Source organism: Marmota monax, unplaced genomic scaffold (assembly GCF_021218885.2).
Source record: "Marmota monax isolate L192 unplaced genomic scaffold, Marmota_monax_Labrador192_F-V1.1 WCK01_AAM20220418_F8-fsc00141, whole genome shotgun sequence".
Classification (NCBI taxonomy): Eukaryota; Metazoa; Chordata; class Mammalia; order Rodentia; family Sciuridae; genus Marmota; species Marmota monax.
In genome coordinates, this window is record NW_026692981.1 from 2,048,999 (window position 1) to 2,067,120 (window position 18,122).

General features: G+C 39.5%; 1 protein-coding gene across 2 annotated transcripts; it reads left to right on the top strand.

Annotated features, from left to right (window-relative positions):
- The first annotated feature begins 4,885 nt into the window (after nt 1–4,885).
- On the top strand, nt 4,886–17,520 carry CUNH6orf62 (chromosome unknown C6orf62 homolog). Of its 2 annotated transcripts, none has more exons than XM_058582012.1 (5): nt 4,886–5,165; nt 8,034–8,210; nt 9,388–9,510; nt 13,253–13,387; nt 16,154–17,520. In XM_058582012.1, exons 1-5 carry the CDS (start codon nt 5,124–5,126, stop codon nt 16,277–16,279), a joined length of 603 nt encoding a protein of 200 aa, XP_058437995.1. In that variant the 5' UTR covers nt 4,886–5,123; the 3' UTR covers nt 16,280–17,520. The 2 variants fall into 2 exon arrangements, with proteins under 2 accessions (XP_058437995.1, XP_046308447.1); XM_046452491.2 differs by lacking the exon at nt 4,886–5,165 and adding an exon at nt 5,172–6,470.
- Nucleotides 17,521–18,122: the final 602 nt, after the last annotated feature.

Sequence of the window (18,122 nt, forward strand, 5' to 3'; positions counted from 1 at the left end):
GTCTGAGTGTACTCACTCAGGGAGGAAGTTGGCCCCCATGCCCACGTGGAAAGAAACTAGGTCTCCTGCGATCAGCCACCAAGCCTACAACTTTCTTTAGGTCCTCAGTAAACAGTCTACCATCAAGAACGAGGAATGGTGGCACACACCTGTAGTCCCAGCACTTGTGGAGCTGAGGTGGGAGGATCTTCTGAGCTTAGGAGGTCCAGGCCAGCCTGGGCAAGATAGTGAGACTACAATTAAAAAATTCAGTGCTGACTGTATAGTTTAGGTCTATGTGAGATGAAGGTGATACCAAAGGCCCCCAAAAGAGTGAATGAAGGCTTCAAAACAAACTAAGTTTCTGGGTTTTATTTGATATATATATATATATGTGTATATATATATATATATATATATATATATATGTGTGTATATATATATATATATATATATATATATATATTTTAGTTGGACACAATATCTTTTATTTATTTTTATGTGGTGCTGAGGATCGAACCTAGGGCCTCACACATGCTAGGTGAGTGCTCTACCGTTGACCCACAACCCCAGCCCCGGGGTTTTTATATTCTTGATGAGCCCCTGTGGCTCTGCTATGGACGGGAGGTCAGTGTGTGCTGAGAATGTGCTGACTAATCCCTGCTGGACAATGAAACTCCATTAGCTCAGAGTCACAGTTACCTTAGATGGTGAATCTGTAAGTCTGAAAACTGGAGCCAAGACCCTTCATGACACTGCCTTTAGGATCACACCTTAGAGTATCTGCAAGAGGTCTCTTGTCCCGCAAGGTGCAGGTGTAGATTCCTTCTGTGTGACTGTTTACTGAGCTTATTAAACGGGTGGTCATAAAGGTGGGCATGTCTGATAAACTTCAAAATAGTAATGGAGGGAAGTAACAGAAGTAACAGTAAAATCTCCATAGGAAAGGGAGTGGGAATGCTGCAGATATTTTTTAAGAGAGCACAAGTATGTACAGCGGCCTTGCTAAAGGTAAGAGGCTGTCTCTTTTTAGGAGAGTGAAGAGGAGCTGCGAGCACTTGCTGGCTCTCTTGTCATGTGTAGGCTACCAAAGCACAAGCAAGAGTAATCATTTCTGAGCTTGTCCTCAGTGCAGGAGCCTGGGACACCTAGATTGGTCTGGGTTGTGTTTCTTCAGGGAGGAGCATGGCACCAAATCTTTACAAGGTGTTATTTTATTAAAGTGCTAATACTTTGCTGTGGTACCTGCATTTCAAAGAAGAAAATCTGATACAATATTCCTAATGGTATAATTTAGAACTCCTAAGGGGGGAAATTAAGCAGATATTTTTAGGCAAGGTGTCACTATTTTTGTTCCACAAATCCCATTATGTTGGAAACAGCATACCTCTAATAAGTGTTTCTTATAGAATGAAGTGCACTCTTTTCCATAGTTGGTAAAGTTCAATCTTAATTGAGTTCTGAATTTCATTAAGGTCATGGTTTTCAAAGAATTTCTGGGGGCGTAGCTCAGCGATAGTGTGCTTAGTGTGTACAAGGTCCTGGGCTCAATCTTCAGGAAGAAAAAGTTTGTGGATTACCCTTCCTATTCCATGGCCATACCAAGTTGCAGAGAAAATTGAACTAGCAGTGTCTTCTTCCTCCAGGACACATGGCTGCTGTTTTTGGCTCATCCCACTAAGACCTGGCAGTTTCATGCACACAGTGTTGTAAGATTTGTTCTACATGTGTTCCAGGTACTCCAATTCTGTTTCACAGGTGCTGAGGCTAGAAGCTTCACGTTTTCCCTCAACATCTGTTCCATCCTATTTTTATGAGTGTAAAAATTCACTAATGGTGATTTAGATATGACACCAAAAATCAACAAAAGGAAAAATATTATTTTTAAATAACTTATTATTAAAGTTAAAATTAAATATTAAAGTTAAAAGCTTTTGTACTGTAAGAAATACCACTAAAATGAAAAAAAGCAACTCACAGAAGGAGAAAATACTTGCAAATCATGTATCTGACAGGAACCTGTATCTAAAATAAAGAATCAATAATAAACAAGTTGTTTGTTTTTATGGGCAAAAGTTTATTTTTTTATTTTTATTTTTTAATATTTATTTACTTATTTATTTAAGTTTTCGGCGGACACAACATCTTTGTTTGTATGTGGTGCTGAGGGTCGAACCCGGGCCGCACACATGCCAGGCGAGCGCGCTACTGCTTGAGCCACATCCCCAGCCCTGGGCAAAAATTTAAAATAGACATTTCTCCAAATAAGATGGAAGAATGGCCAATAAGCATATAAAGCCGCTCAATATCATTTATCACCTGGGAAAGGGAAATCAAAATCACAAGATCCACTTTATACCCAGTAGGTGGGCTGTAATAAAAAAGACCTACTAACAAATAGGTGGAGAAAATGGAACCCTCAGATGCTGCTGGTAGGAATGTAAATTAGTGCCACCAATTTGGTAAAATCAGGCAGTTTCTTTGCAGTGCTGGGCATCAAACCCAGGGTCTCCTGTATGCTAGGCAAGCACTCCACCATTAAGCCACATCCCCACCCCCTTCTCAAACCATTAAAAACAGTTAACATATGACCTAATATTTACATCCTTAGATATATATACCTAAAGGAACTAAAAACATGTACACAGCTAAAAAGAAACAACCTAAAAGTCCATCAACTGATGGATAATATTATTCAACAATAAAAAAGCAATTAAGTATTGATACATGGTACAACATGGAAACTTTCTGCTAGTCAAAAAAGAGCAGATACTGAAAGTCTCCATTTATATGAAACTTCAAAAAAGGTAAATCTATAGAAACAACATAAATTAGTGGTTGCCTAGGGCTGGAAGAGAGGAAAGAGAATAACTGCTAGTGGGTGTGGGTTGTCTTCCTGGGGAGGATAATATAATGGTTGCAAAAGTGTGACTATACTAAAAACCATTAGATCATATACTTTAAATAGGGGAGTGGTATGTGACTATTTCAGTAAAGCTAATATTTAAAAAATAAGTTTTCATCCATGAAAATAATCACGAATACAAATTTGGGCCTAGTCAAGAATGAGCCCGAGTTTACACACAGGTTTCTCTTTTTAAAATCAATGTCATAAATTATGTGAAATCTTCAATTTTACCCATTTCCACATAGCTACGTGATAGTGAAAATAAATCAGCATAACAACACTAGCACTGCAAGCTGTGACCTTTCAAAGTTAGAAACACTTTGGAAACCCTAGAAATTTCATCCTTGGTTTTGGATAATTTATATTGAGGGCTCCAATTTATATTGAACCCAATTGAGGTTCCAGGTATACCCTTGGCTCACGGGTAAAAACAGTGTTATCACAACTATTATGTTTTGATTTCACATTCAGCACTACTCCGAGGACGGACCAGCGCGGCAGGCGCGGGCTGTGCTCCCGCCAGCTCCTGCGCTCTGGGCCAGGCGCTCAACACTCAGCGGCCCAGGACCCGGGACCGACCCCGCCGCACCCGCTTCACACTGCGGACCTAAGGGTAGGGTGGGGGCTGAGGTCGTGGGGATCCTAGCGGCAATGTTCTGACTGCAGGGCACCCACGGCCAACTTCCCCGCGAGGTCACAGCAGCAGCGGCGACTGTGACCTTGCTCCAGCCAGAGGACCGCCCTCCGGTGCGCGTACGTGGGCCAAGGAGCGAGGCGCGGGGCACCAACGCGGCCACTTTCCGCTGCACTGTTCCAACTGCAGCACTGGAAATGAATTCTCGGTTCCCGCCACAAATTACCACGGTACACCACCGCTCAAGGACCACAGACGCTCTCAGTGAAGCGGGGACGTGCCGTGGCCTCCCAAGTACACGCCCCATCTCCTCTCCGCTCCTCCCTACCCTCCCCACTCCCAGCTCAGCTCCGCCCGGACCCGACCCAAGCCCCGCCCAAGGCTGCGCGGAGGGCGAGAAGCCGGGCGAGCGGTTGCATCCGGGTGCTTTGTGGGGCGGGGATAGGGCGTGGTTCGTGGCGTCAGGGGAGGGGCGAGCAGCCTACTCTAGGACTGGGACGCCCTGACGGAGCTACGGGGGGCGTGACCGGAGCCCTTCCACGCCCTATGGAGATTCCATGTCGGCGAAGAGGGGCGTTCCTCTTTTCAAACTCGCTTTGGAGGCAGGCTCTCCAGTTTATAACCTTTATTATTTACTCTGCTCTCGTTTTTTCTTCCCCGATTCTTGAGAGAGCCCTGCGCGCCTCCTCGCTTCCGATCCTCCCCCCCCCCGTTTTCGCGCAGGTGGTGCAATCCGCCGGCGCGCAGCCGCAGAGGGCGCGAGGCGGTGCCGGTGCGGGCGGGTGACGCAGCGGCCGTCGCTGCCATTTTAAGTTGTTTGTTCTTGCTGCTCTCCTCAAACGCGACTCTGCGCCGGACCGGGAGGCGCTAGACGCTGCTGCCGCTCCCGCAGCCACCGGTGGGGACGAGGCTCTGCTGCCGCGGACGCGCACCCGCCTTCCGGCGCCCGCTCTCGGGTCCGCTCGGCCTCCCCGGAGCCGCCAGCGACTGTGGGGGGACGGACTTGCGATCCGATGCTCGAACTGAAATAACTTTGCGGGGCTCGCTTCGCGGACTGACCTTAGCGCAGGGCTCCCCTCTCCTCCTCCCGCCTCCCTCCCTTCGCCGCCGGCGCGCCGAGCAGACTATGGGTCCCAGGCGGGGGCCGAGCGGCGGCAGCAGCGCGGGCGGCCGGGCCTCCGAGCGCTGCGCAGCGGGCATGGAGGGGCGCAGCTGGCTGGTGGTGTTCTCTTGACATGGCTCCCGCCCGCGCCGCGAGCAGCGCCCCCGCCGCCGCCGCCGCCTCCGCCGCCGCCGCCGCTCCGCCCGCAGGCTGCGGCTAGAGGCCGCGCCCGCCCCGCCGGCCGAGCCCCTGCCGCGGGCACGGTCGCCCGCCCGCCCGAGACCGCCCGCGACCCGCCCTGCCACGCACACCCCGCCAACATGGTCTGCTGAGCGCGAGAGCGGCCCGACCGGGAGCTCGATTTTCCTGGGGGGTGGGGGGTGGGCCTACTTGACAAAGTCACTGCTATTAACACGATTATCTTCTTTTCTTCCCACTGACCCTCCCCACTTACCCTCTCCCGCCTACTCCACCCGGGCGGGAGTTGTTTCCACGATGAAATGAGTGAGAACCCGAGTGCTCCTGTGTCTCCCGTGGTGCGAGTGAGTCGCTGCCGCTGAAGGCAAGGGCGGGGGCGGGACCTGGGGGTGGACGGCAGGTGGTCCCCGGGCGCCGCCCGGGATTTGGGAGAGCCCGCCACCTTGGCCTCAGCCATGCTCTCGAGAAGATAAGTCGCACTCCCCCATCCCGAACGGGGCGCACGCTCAGGGAGGCTCCCTGGGGGATGTAGGACTCGGGCGCAGGGCTGAGCGCGTTGGGGTCCCGGGCTTCGACCAGGTCTGACCGCAGAGCCGGAGCAGTTGCTGTCCTGCAGTACACCCCTTTTCCCTCTGCCATCATGGTTCTCCTTGGCAGCAGCACTAGCAGCCGCCTGAGGGTGAAAATGTGGGTGATGGGGAAGTTGGTAATGACTCCGCTGTTTTTTCTCATGGCTCCTTTGGGCAACAGCTGTCCGCCCCCGGTGTACACTGTAGTTGATTGCAGGGAAACTCTGTACCTCTCCCCTTCTTTCTCTACTGATTTTGCACTTTTCTCTTTGCTCACCACCAAGTGTAATCAATAACGAGCACTGACGATACATAGCAATAGTGAAATCTGAAATAACTAAGAACTAATTAGGTACTACAGCCATGGATCTGGCTGGGTAAAATCCAATTGGATATTTCAGTTTCATTCACCTACCCTGTTTTGGTGTTTTGTTTTGTTTTGTTTTTTTGGTATTTGAAAAACAAGGATCACACTTTCTCCCTCCCCATTCCTTTTCTTAATCCCTTTTCTAAAGGGGGAAAATTCGAATGGGTTTCAAGGATTGGACTGGTGTCAGCTGTGTTTTACTGCACACCTAAATCCTGATAATAGGCTTTTCATTTCCCCTCAAAGCCTTTATTTTAGCAGTGAAGCCAAATGTGTTTTCCAGAAAGTTAGTTCAAATACTTTCTCCTCTTTCTTTCCTTATTCCCCTTCCTTTTTCCCATCAATCCCCAAACATTATTGTCCAGACATGACTGGACAGCAGCTTTTGTTTCTTGACCCTGTAATATGACAGTCTGCTAATATTGCCAGAAGGTGCAGTTTTGGGGTTACAGTCGTGATTTTAGCTATTCAATCATATTAGCAGGAAAAAAAATGACTTGTTTCTGTTGTACTTGAGTCTTAAGAAAAAGTGCCCATAGTTTAGTGACAATTTCCAAAGGCTTTAGTACCACCTTTATTTCAAAATGGGGGACCCAAACTCCCGGAAGAAACAAGCGCTGAACAGACTTCGTGCTCAGCTTAGAAAGAAAAAAGAATCTCTAGCTGACCAGTTTGACTTCAAGATGTATATTGCCTTTGTGTTCAAGGAGAAGGTAATTTAAAGTTCTTAATGTGAATTAGCACAAGTGATTATTGTAAGTGTATATTAGTTGTTACTCTTAAATTATTTATGAATATCAGTTCAAAGAGTGGTTGGAGAAAATTATTTTGTATGCTTTGTTTTTTACCCTCATGGCTGGTTCTGCTATTGGAGCAGTTGTGGTAAAATTATCAATGGAAGGACTTGAAGTATTAATTGGTTTGGATATGCTTAATTCTAAAGCTTACTAGTATCCACTTAGTTGACACAGACTGTGTAACATTGTAAAACCTTATGTGGAGCAACACAGGGAACTTTATAACTAAATTTATCTAATGTAAAATAGGATGTTTGAAAGTGTTAAGTTGGAATCAATGTTCATATTCTAAAGTTAGCCTGTTTCTTTATTCATGGTTCATTTAATGAATTAGAATATAGACTTTAATTCTAGAATTAGCTAAATATTGAAAATGGTTAGTTTGTGTTTTAAAGTGTTTATTTTTTAAATTCAAAATGACATGAAGTTTAATTTTTTTTCTTATTCGATTAGTTTCACAGCTAAATAGTAAATGATGAGGTTTAGCTGGTCAAGGTGAAAGTGATGAAAGCACAATTTTTTTTTTTGGCACCTTAAAGAACAGTTTCTTAAATTATCAACAAGGCTATTTGATGAGAGATTAGGTTATGAATGTAAAGAAGTGCTGCTTTGATTTCTTTCTTTTTTTCCCTCACTTTAAATGATGAACTAATTTCAAATCAGAAAAGCATTTGTGTGACATTTAATATTTGGAAGTTTTATGAATTGTTACTGTACTCTTAACTCTGAAAGCTATTGGTATTTAAGAACACACTTAATTACTGGAGTGATAAATAGCATTGCAAAGTGGTTTCAAAGTAATTTGCTTTGAAGTACTAAGAACTTATTTCCTCTTGGGCTTTTTGTTTTTTAACAAGTTGACTGCAGAATTCAAAAGACCAGATATTAGTTGGAGATGCTATACGTAGCTTCTCTAAATCCAAGATATAAGTGGTGAAACTAGATCTTTGTATCATCTGTTTTAATTTTTGTGAAGATATGCTTTTATTCTATGAATAGATGTTCGTACAAATGCCTTGAATAGTTCATGACCTATACTTCAATAGTGAAGAACTTTGTAAACTAGTTGGTGATGAGCACTTGATCTTGACTAACATTGAAACATAATTTGGTGTACATTTTTTTCTTCAAATATTGATATTTGAGGTTATATAATATTCAGAAAGAATAGTAAAATTGACCCATTTAAAAAATGAAAATATTTGAATGGCTGCTTTTAAATTTAGCTGCTTATAGAATCTTAAGTGAAATTATACCAAGACATGTAATTGTATTTTTTTTAAACTTTAGAGTTGTTTGTTTGTTTCTCATAGTATTTAAAAATTACTAAACTAAGTACTTGCTATGAATACCATAATACTAAAAAAATGAGAAGCAAAGCTGAAAATAAAGATACTTAACATTATGAGCTGGGTGTTTAAAGACTGTACTCCCCATGGGTTAATACCTTTTTTTTTTTTTTTTTTTTTTTTCTTTTAGAAGAAAAAATCAGCACTTTTTGAAGTGTCTGAGGTTATACCAGTCATGACAAATAATTATGAAGAAAATATCCTGAAAGGTGTGCGAGATTCCAGCTATTCCTTGGAAAGTTCCATAGAGCTTTTACAAAAGGATGTGGTACAGCTCCATGCTCCTCGTTACCAGTCTATGAGAAGGGTGAGTTCTATTGTCAAGTTGTGACCTAGTGGGTGGTAAGTTTTGTGAGTTAAACTTGCATTTTTTCCCCCCTGAAAATGGGTAATGACTATTGTGATGGATTTCTTCTTTTTATCAAGTATTTTTTTTATAGTAAAAGTACTTCTTATTATGAATTTCTTATTATGAATTTCTTATTATGAATTATAATAAGTATAACTTATAAGCAATTGACTGGATGTGCATGCATAAAATCAAAGGGCCAAGAGAAAAAAATGAAAAGAATAATACCATCTATAGGTTCACTACAATTAATTTATCCTTTCACATATAGTTTATAAGAACATATATAAAAAGTATATGATAAACACCGAATATATTAATATAAAACAGCTTGACAATAGGGGAAAGGGATAAAAGTGAATAATAAATTAACCACACAAGACAAAGTTCAGGTAATATCAATGATGACAGTCCAGCATGAGTTGAAGATGGTTTAAATCTAGTCCAAGTTGACTTCAGATAAAAGATGAGTAACTGCTTATGTGGTATTATGCTGTTCAGGGTGTACACAGTTATTGAGAAGAATACTGTTTTGGGTTTCTCTTAAATAGGAAATTTAGAAGTTCTCCTGCCAATCTTCTAAACTTGGGTAATACAATGAAAGTTAATCTGGGCATACTTTAGCAAGAGATACCCACAATTAGTTGGGGTGAGGGAATGGTAGAGATTAGAGATAACTATATTGGTCTGTAAGAGGTTCTTGGGCCTTTGAGAATACATATACTGGCTATGATAATGGAGAATAGGCACGGGGATGGAAACACCAGCTGTGTCAATGGAGAGTAGGGGCAGGAATGAAGAAAAGTGGTTCGCTGTCAAACCTAACAAAAATAGCATTTTAACTGATTCATATTAGGAGTTTGAAGATACCTTTGTTAAATGGGTTTATGTCATGCACTGCTGAATCTGGGACTTCATATGAGGAAAATTGAATTCAATGTGTGGACAACACAAGATAAAAATTGAAATTGGGTCATGAGCTATCTATTCAGATTGTGTAGGCCTATTACTGTTATCTCTTAAGATAAATTGGTATGATAGGCCTTTTTGTACAGTGTTTTTGTAGTCAAACTTATAATTGTTGCTTGTTACAGTTTTGTTTCTTTTAAAAGAAAAAAAAATTGTTATTTTATAGGATGTAATTGGCTGTACTCAGGAGATGGATTTCATTCTTTGGCCTCGGAATGATATTGAGAAAATTGTCTGTCTCCTGTTTTCCAGATGGAAGGAATCTGATGAGCCTTTTAGGCCTGTTCAGGTATTTTATTCTAAAATTAACAAGTTAAAACTGTTGAGTAAGGTCTGACTTGAGAAATTCTTTGCGTATATACTTCCTAATAGTTTTATTTCATGAGTCCTTCCTGTTCTTTTGACTATTATGATGTAAGAGAAGGAAAGTATTTGAAGTTTTGGACTCTTTGAGATTGAGGTTATTCTGTCTAATATATGTTTGAAATTGTGGACAGAGAAAGTCTTCCATGGTACTGAGGTTTGAACACAGGCAGAAAGTCTTCCATGGTACTGAGGTTTGAACACAGGCATACATTACCACTGAGTTACACCCCCTGCCCTTATTTTTTGAGACAAGGTCTCACTTAGTGGCCAAGGCTGACCTCAAATTCTACTGCCTCAGCCCCTTGAATTTCTGGGATTATTGGCATTTGCCACCATGTCTGGCCAGAGAAAATCTTTTAAGGTAGACATTTTATTTACAGAGGGAGCTGATGGATGAGCTTCAGAATATCTGACCTGCATTGTGCATATTCCTAAAATGGGTTTTAAAAAAAAGTGTTCTAGAAACTGATGTGTATCTGAAACTATACAGGAGAGAAATAAGTTTAGTATTGTTTTTGGTGTTAGAAGTTGAAACAGGGCCCTATATATGTTATTCATGTATTCTACACTCCTTGCCCCCTAGTATTAGATTTTAATTGACCTTAACATTGTGCTGACTTCTGTCATTTGGTGTATTAGACAATTTCTAATGTTAGTTCAAGACATCTATGTGTTGGTCCTACTTATATTTGTAATAATAAATTTGTAGACATAGAAATGTTAATTATGATTTGTGGTAAACCAAGTGGGTACATCTCCATAATTTTCTACAGTGAGCATACTTTCACAGTCAAGGAATGGCATTTCAGGAACCATTTTAAGTATACTAAACTTAATAGTGGAAGGTTTATTCTAAAAGCTGAATATTTAGGAATATGAAAATTATTTTGTCACTTTAAAATATTTGTCTTTGTAGTGCTTTTGTGTGTGAATAGACGGTAGAAGTTGTTATACTCATCTACTTCCATGATAATATAACTATACATCTAAGATTCATTTCATAATAATTTTTATAGATAGGTCATAGGTTAAATATGGTAACAAATATCATATTTAGTTGTTTTTAATATATAGTATCTGAGTGAGATGAATATGCTAGAGAATATAAGTTGAATATAAAAAGGATGAGAATCAGAATAGAGAAGGAATGTGTGTAGTTGCAGAGCAGTGTGCCTCAGTTCTAACCGCTCGTCAGAGGTGTTGGTAGGGTTTTTGTTTTTTATTCTTCCCCGAGGTGTGGGCAGTTGAATCCAGGGCCTTCCTTGCACATGGTAGGCAAGCATGCAACCACTGAGCCATATTCCCAGACCAGTTTTTGTTATTTAGTTCTTGATTTCCGATTGGAAGAAAGGAAGGTCTCCTTATTGTGCAGTGTTTTTGTTTTTGATTTTTGTAATGCTAGCAATCCAGCCTAGGGGCTTTGCATATGTAAGGCAAGTGCTCTACCTCTGAGCTGCATGCCCAGCCCATCACAGTACCTCTGAATGATATTTAATTTATCTTTTTTGGTGGGAGGATTGGGGGTGGTATCAGGGATTGAACCCAGGAGTGCTTAATCACTGAGCCACATTCCCAGCCATTTTTACCTTTTATTTTTTGGGACAGGGTCTCACTAAGTTGAACTTGGTGTTCCTCCTGCCTCAGCCTCCCAATTCACTGGGATTACAGGCAAGTGCACTGCACCGGGCTCTCCCTGAAGTAATGTCAAGTATCGTCATCCCTAGGTATCCTGTGGGGATTAGTTCCAGAACCCTTATTGAAATTCAGTTTCTTATATGAAACTTATTATTTGCATATAACCACCTATATATATTATATGTATGTTTAATTTTAGTTGTCAATGGACCTTTATTTTACTTATTTATATGGTGCTGAGGATCGAACCCAGTGTCTCACACATAGCTAGGCAAGTGCTCTTCCACTGAGCTACAATCCCAGCCTATCTCCTGTATATTTTAAATCATCTTTTGATTGCTTATAATACCTAACACAGTGGAAATACTATGTAAATAGTGGTTCTATTTTGTTTAAGGAATAATGGACTAAGAAAAAACTGTACGTTCAGTACAGATACAGTTTTTTCCCAAATATTTTTTTTTCCCAAATATTTTTTTGTGTGGAATTGGTTGAATTTGCAGACATGGAAATTCATGAATACAGAGGGTGGGCTGTATGTGAATATCTAGAAAGGAAGGCCTTAAATATAAATACTTAGTTCTTTAGTAAATGCAAAAAGGAACAACTTTTTACACTTCAGTATTATTTACATAGTTTCTTGAATTCTCCATTTGGTCTTTTTCACTCAGCATTTGTCCCTTCCTGTTGCCCAGATACATTTTGTGGAAGGATGAAGTTTTTTCTTTCTCACATTAAGATTGAAAGAATATTCTTAATGAATTTTTTTCTTTTTTTTTTTTTGTGGTGCTGGGAATTGAACCCAGGACCTTGTGCATGTGAGGCAAGCACTCTACCAACTGAGCTATATCATAGCCCAGCCTGGTAGAGTGTTTGTTTAGCATTCATGAAGTCCTGGGTTCCATTCCCAGTACCAAGTGAAAAAATATTGAAGGGGTTTATACACCCTCAGAAGTCCATCTGTGTGAGAAGTGGAAGTGTATTTCGCACCTGGGCATCACATTTCAGTTAATGCTCCTTGACTGTCTTTGAGTAATGGGTTAGAGCCTTACAGATGAGGAAACAGAAGTTTTAGAATACTTGGAGACAGTTACATAACTGCTGAGATACACAGCTGGGATAGAAAGACAGATTTTTTTTTCTTTCTTTTTTTTTTTTTCTTTTTTGTAGTGGGGATTAAACCCAGGGAATCTTTACCACTGGGCCACATCTCCCAGCCCTTTTTATTTTTTAAGGTGTTGTCTCACTAAATTTTTTAGGGCCTTGCTTTTTTGCTGAGGCTGGCCTTGAACTTGTAATCCTAAGAGCAGTTAGAGTTTGTCTCCCAAGGGTCATTGGAGTTTAAAGTACTGTGGTGTGAGCCATGGGCCAAGTAGGTTTGCAAGTAAGATTTTATGAAACCTCACTTTAAGATCGTTATTAGGATTTAGTCATGTTGATGCAGAGCTTCTTTGAAGATCAAATTATATAACAGTACTGTCCAGTAGAACTTTCTACAGTGAAGGAAATGTCTTTTGTCTGAGATTGTTCAAAGTAGTGGCCAGTAGCCAAAAGTGGCTAATATATCTTACTTTAAGTAGCTATGTGTGGCTGTTGGCTATATATTGGACAGCACAGGTATGTGGGAATGAGTTCAGCAAGTGTTTCAGATAGTCCTAACATTTGTAGTTACATAAACATTTGTATGGACCCTCATTGTTATACAAAATTACATATAAGAGGAAGTGAGGGGAAAGGAAAAAAAAACAAGAGAGAAATGAATTACAGTAGATGGGGTAGAGAGAGAAGATGGGAGGGGAGGGGAGGGGGGATAGTAGAGGATAGGAAGGGCAGCAGAATACAACAGACACTAGTATGGCAGTATATAAAAACGTGGATGTGTAACCGATGTGATTCTGCAGTCTGTATACAGGGTAAAAATGGGAGTTCATAACCCACTTGAATCAAGTGTATGAAATATGATATGTCAAGAGCTTTGTAATGTTTTGAACAACTAATAAAAAAAATAAACATTTGTATGTTTTAACTAGGCCAAATTTGAGTTTCATCACGGTGACTATGAGAAACAGTTTCTGCATGTACTGAGCCGCAAGGACAAGACTGGAATTGTTGTCAACAATCCCAACCAGTCAATGTTTCTCTTCATTGACAGACAGCACTTGCAGGTAAGGTAATTTGAGAACAACTTTGGAACTCATGAAAGGCTTTGTTGGTTATTAAAGCTGTTTTCTAAATAAGATACTTAATTGTTTTGCCACCTCAACACTGCCTTGTTTTTGAAGTTATTTTAAAAACAAGAAACAAATACTGTACTTCTTACTCTAGAAGTTCCTAAATTGTGCCGTATATTAGAACTTCCTGGTGAACTATTTTATTAAAGTTCTTATGCAAAGATCAATGTAGGGTATATGGTCAACAGGTGAATATTATCTAGGAACTTATTAAAATATATACTCTCAGTCCCTACTCTACTCCTGCTTAATCAGAATTTGCATTTTCAAGTGATTCCTAACCCTATTTTGAGAAGTACTGATGATGTAGGCCTTTTAAAATAAAGATCTAAAAGGATGAGGTACATTCTATATTAAAAAATTAGTGCAAGAGAAAAAGAAAAGATAAACTCAAATTTTTAAGGTAGGGCACTAGAGAAAACATAATGGAGAAGGTGATGTAAGTAAAGTATGTTTTAGTACTCATTACATTGCAGACCATATGTTTATGTAAGAGAGAATGTGTGCAAACTGAAAAATACAATGTCGAATCACAGCTTGTCTCTGAGGAGCTAATAGGCTGCTTGGGAATATTCAATATGTGCTTTTTAGCTTACAGAACATCAAGTAAGTATATGGTATAGGAGCAAATCAAAGAACTGGGAATTAAAAGGAAAGTTAATATTGGTGGACGCTTTTGAGGAAGCCATACAGAAAAACATGATTGGGAAAAAAACAATGTGTTTATTTTTTTTTAGTTGTAGTTGGACATAATACCTTTATTTTTATGAGGTGCTGAGGATCGAACCCAGCGCCTCACATGTGCTAGGCGAGTGCTCTACTGCTGAGCCACAACCCTAGCCTCTGAAGTTGACTCTTTATTTTTCCTTTTTTATTGTTTATGTGTCCTTTAAATTATTTGTTGAAGAAGTGTTTTGTATAGCAGGCAGTTTTGCTAGTTTTATTCAGTTTTAAAAGTTCCTGAATTATAGTGGACTTTAGAGTCCACAGATTTTTCTCACAGAAGCTGTAATAGCTAGCATAGAGGAACCAAACTTCATTTTCATGTGAATGTATTAAGAAAAATTAGCACTATATAGCCATGACTTTGGGATGCTACTTATTATAATAAATTATTTCCTGTTAGGAATCAAGGACACATCTTTTCTATGAATTAAGCAGCTTGAATCCTGATGAAAAATTTAACTTTATAAACCAAATTTGGGTTGTAGGTAGGTGATTGTCTCGTATTACAGAGAGTATCCCAGTATAGTACTAAAAGTCTCAAGTCCTGGAAACTCTTCAGTCCCAGGAAATGGGAATGGTTGTCAACAAACTTGGTCTTTGATGCTCTTAGTCCTCTTCCTCCATTCAGATTCTGTTCTTGATCTTCATAAGCTGAACATGTGTGTGGCCACATTTGCCTGTTAGAATTAACTGCAGCATTAATTTGTAAAGGAAATTGAAACGATAGTGGCCCAAAATACTTTGTGCCCAGCTCTACACTAAGAGCTATACATGGATGAACTCATTTAACCCTCGATAATCCTGAGGATATCGGTATTAACTCCCCTAATTATAGCTAAGGAAATAAATTGATCAAAATCATCTAGCTTGTGCATTTTTTTCATAAGTAACAAGGGTTAACCAAAGGATAATCTTGGATGGCCAGGTGGTAGAAAGGTACAGGCCTAGAGTTGGAGGATTCTTTTTATTCCTTTTTGTAATTAATTTATTTTGCAGTAGAATGCATTTTGACATAGTGGACAAATGGAGCACAACTTCTCTCTCATTCCTTGGAGTTGGTGGATTCTTAGAGCAGCCACTTGCTGGCTATGTGATTTTTGGACAAATAAACTTCTGTGAACATGTTCTTTCAGTTGAGCAAATAATTTTCATAAGCTTCTTGTGAGCCTCATAATTAACTGAGGGACCAGAGTGTAGCTCTGCAGTGCTCTTTAGTATACACAAGGCCCTGTTTCCAATTCCTAGCACCTCAAAAGATCTACAAAATGAACTAGTCTATATACATATTACACATTCATTGACATAAATGGACTGCCTCATGAGCAAGTCAGTCTTAGATGCTTCAGTAAAAAGATGAACTTTGCAATCAGTTTTATTTAGATCCTGTCTTCCATTTACTGGCCATAGTTAGCCAGTAAATGGCTTCAGCCAGTTTTAGTAGTTAGCCACAGTTACTGGCTTTCTAGCACATAGTACATGTTATCCTTAAGTTAGATGATTGAGTGGTAAATACTTTTAAAAAACGAAGAGTTTGATTTAGTTGGTCACACTTTGGCTTTCCAGTCCCTAACCCCAGAGGATATGCTTAGAGCTTAACCCATGTCTAATTATCTCCCTGGCTTCAACTCCTGCTGACTCCCTATACACAAAAACATGACTAGTCTGATCTGTTTCCATGAAATGCCTTTAACATTAATTTCTTTTAGCAAGCAGCCTTTGGTTGACTTAATAACTTTTTATAATTTAATTCTTGCATAAATTTTCTATGCATTTAGTTTACAATAATCTTTACCTTTTTTTGGTGCCTTGTATGGAAAGATGATCTTCCTTACTAGATTGCTAGCCTAGCTAAAATGGTAATTTATCACTTATTCTCAAGGCTTTTACGTGCCATAGGTTCTCCCTAAAATTAACCTTCAAATAATAATTAGATTCAAGTCTTACTAAAAATATTAAAAATTTTTTCCTTCCTAGACTCCAAAAAACAAAGCTACAATCTTCAAGTTATGCAGCATCTGCCTCTACCTGCCACAGGAACAGCTCACCCATTGGGCAGTTGGCACCATAGAGGATCACCTCCGTCCTTACATGCCAGAATAAAGGGCCGACCAGCAAAATGAAGAAGATCAGAGAATGCAGCAGCAATTGTTTTTCTTGTTTTCTTACCACTTTATTTTTTCAGAGTTTGAAGAAAATGGACTCATGCACAGAACACTATGCGTTTTGAAACTCGTTCATCCTGGATTTTTTTTTTTTTAATCATTTGTATCTCAGAACTTAAAAAAAAAATTAGATGTCTTCTGCACGGACTGTGTGAAAGAAGATGCTTTGCATTCTTGCTGCACTGCATCAGCATCTTACTAAAAATGTGAAGTGAAGGACTGTTGTACACTGACATGCTTAAATGTATCTGAAAGCACAAGGTGATACTCATTTTTTGATGGTCTTCCCATTTGTGCTGGTTTTGCCTCTTTGACATCTGTCATCAGTATTGAGAGGGTGAGAAATGAATGTAACAGGTATAAGTAACGTTGAAAAAAACTTAATAGGTTTGCTATGATCACCATTGTTCCAGAGCACTATCAGATTCATTCTAATGACCAGAAGTGGTTGTTTAAAGTACAACTGTGGGAAAGAAATCTTAAATGAAAAAAGCATCTCATTTTAGGCATTCTTGCCTCGTTTTACTGGGCCATGTTTATGTTTCTTGGTACTCATAAATACATGTATTTTTTTCCCAGATCTCTTTCCCCAAGTTGCTGTTATAAAAGTATTCTGCTGAGTGTGGATGCATTTATACTCATTGAAGCAGATCTGGAGTCTGAAGTAGCTAAAAGCAGCTATAAAACTGAGAAATACATTCATAGCTGCAGAAACCGTGATAGGTAGAGGACTTTACTTTTGGTTTTTGTTTTGTTTTTTGGTGTTAAAGAGAAGAGATTTTAATTACAAAGAAAATTCCAATAAATTGTGCAGAAATACTGGTTTCTACACCATCCTAAAGAAAAAGTTATGAGGGATTTTTGGAATAGGAAAACATTTTTTAAAGTTGGGATTTAAAATTGTAAAAATGACCAGAGTGTCAAAGTTCTAGTAGAACTCATTTTGTGCAATGAACATGAGGAAAGACTACTGTATAGTTTTTGGTTTTTTTTTTTTTTTGTTTGTTTGTTTCTTTTAAATGAAGAAAAGCTTTGCTTAAGGGTTGCATAATTTTATTGGAGTAAATCTGAATGATCCTACTCCTTTGGAGTAAAACTAGTGCTTACCATTTCCAATTGTATTTAGCTTCTGGTTGGAATTTGAAAAAATGAAAACCTAAATAAAATAGGTGAAAGTTCCCTGACTATAAATGAAGAAAAGCTTTGCTTAAGGGTTGCATAATTTTATTGGAGTAAATCTGAATGATCCTACTCCTTTGGAGTAAAACTAGTGCTTACCATTTCCAATTGTATTTAGCTTCTGGTTGGAATTTGAAAAAATGAAAACCTAAATAAAATAGGTGAAAGTTCCCTGACTATTCAGGTGAATACACAAAGCTTGAAGTGGTAACTTTATTATCCCAAGTCACTGAGTAGATGTTACTGACCATCTTAGGGGATTATTTTATGGTCCATAACTGAACAATTAAGAAAAACCCTGGCAGTTTGTAATTTCAACAAGAATAGAAATCAAAGATATTTGGTTAGCTTTCAATAGTTCATAGTCTGCCGTTACACTTGCTTCGTGGGAAAAAAAAAAAAAAACACCATTCTTAATTTCAAAGTGCATTCACATGTTCTCTGATCAGTTAAAAGTTAGAATCCATTTGAAATAACACTTTGAATTAGGTTCGTATCTTAACCTCTTAATTTTGAATGGAAACAGATGCAGAGGTTGAGTAATTTGCCCAAGCTTGTATCCTAAGAGTGAAAGATTTAAATTAGACTGTTGATCTCCAGAG

Excerpts from the sequence above, each read along its gene's own strand:
- CUNH6orf62 (XM_046452491.2), top strand. The coding sequence starts at position 6,342 with ATGGGGGACCCAAACTCCCGGAAGAAACAAGCGCTGAACAGACTTCGT. Across the intron at positions 8,211-9,387 it reads GTTACCAGTCTATGAGAAGG|GATGTAATTGGCTGTACTCA; the intron begins GTGAGTTCTATT and ends GTTATTTTATAG. Across the intron at positions 13,388-16,153 it reads TTGACAGACAGCACTTGCAG|ACTCCAAAAAACAAAGCTAC; the intron begins GTAAGGTAATTT and ends TTTCCTTCCTAG.